The following is a 1306-nucleotide window of genomic DNA, read 5'->3' on the forward strand; positions in this document are numbered from 1 at the left end:
TAGGACAGCCTTTGCTACCTGGAAAAACAAGCAGGTACAATGTCATGACGGAAAAAAAATTCTTCTGTGTAATTGTCCTGGTCTTTTTCTCATCAATAGTTTTCAATTCCCTTAAAACATCTTCATAAGAAACCTCCGTGATTGTTCTGTACCCTTCAGGAAAACCTATCAAGATTACCACTTTGGGATCCAAAAAAACAGTCATCATAACATCCTGAGTTGATCTCTTTGCCTTAAATTTAACTGGCCAAGCAGATTCCCTCAAAAGTCACTGTTTTGATTGGACCTTTGTCTTGAAGGCACCCTAACAAAACAAAGACAAATGTATTACTATGAGAACTTTGTTGCAGCCATCCACTGATTATAGACACATACACAAATGTATCTGGATCTGTCTGGGATAAATCTGTACATGTATGAACTATATCCCTAGTAGCAATACTTTTTGACTTACCCTCATATTACCTGGCACGTAATAGATTCTCAGTAAGTATGAAGCACTTGAATGACCAATTTGCTCTTTTTATTACGTAAGTAGGAGAGTTGCCAACCAACTTTGAGTCTTCATCTCCTGTCATTCATCTTCTCTTACCCTCATAATGCTAACAAATCATAGGTATCACACATCCCAAAAGTTTTACAACATTTCATTGCTACAGCTCACCTTCAAATCCAACACGCTCAAGCAGGTTCAATGGGTACCATATTAAAGGTTTGTTCCCAACTGGGAGAAGAGGTTTGGGAATGCTGGAAGTCAGGTCTGTCATCCGAGATCCTCCTCCAACTGCCATCACCACTGCTTGAAATTCCATTTTTACAAGCTGCAAAACATAGAAGAAAAAAAAAAAGACACGTCAAAAATCAAAGAACATACAGTACTAATCCAATTCTATTTACTAATGGCCATGTGAAACACATTACTTCCAACTCTAGTAACTATGAGTGTGAAATGCTCCTTCTCACTCATTGAATTGGAATAAACATCAACAAACTTGATGCTTATTCCAATGCATAGCAACCCTGTATAGTGTTTCCAAGGTTGTAAATATTATGGGAGTGCTGTGACTTTGTAGGATATGAACTGGACTGTTAATCACAAGACAAGCAGTTCAAGCCCACCAGCTGCTCCACAGGAGAAAGATGAGGCTTTCTGCTCCTTCAAAGATTTAAAGCTTCAGAAACACTATACAGAGTCATAATGAGTCAGAACTGACTTGACAGTACTTAATAACAACAAATATTTATGGAAGCAAGAACACCTCATCTTTCTCCCATAGTGCAGCTGGTGGATTTGAACTGCCAACTC

At 38.4% G+C, this 1306-nt stretch overlaps 1 protein-coding gene across 1 annotated transcript in view; it reads right to left on the reverse strand.

The window, feature by feature from the left end:
• EIF2B3 (eukaryotic translation initiation factor 2B, subunit 3 gamma, 58kDa) overlaps nt 1-812 on the reverse strand; it is a 233225-nt gene extending 232413 nt beyond the window's left edge. The window contains exon 1 of the mRNA XM_006839846.1: nt 665-812. Coding sequence (XP_006839909.1) covers nt 665-812 — 148 coding nt within the window. The remainder of the gene's footprint in view (nt 1-664) is intronic.
• Between the last annotated feature and the right edge of the window lie 494 nt (nt 813-1306).

The sequence above is a fragment of the Chrysochloris asiatica genome, unplaced genomic scaffold (genome assembly GCF_000296735.1).
Source record: "Chrysochloris asiatica unplaced genomic scaffold, ChrAsi1.0 scaffold00026, whole genome shotgun sequence".
Taxonomy (NCBI): domain Eukaryota; kingdom Metazoa; phylum Chordata; class Mammalia; order Afrosoricida; family Chrysochloridae; genus Chrysochloris; species Chrysochloris asiatica.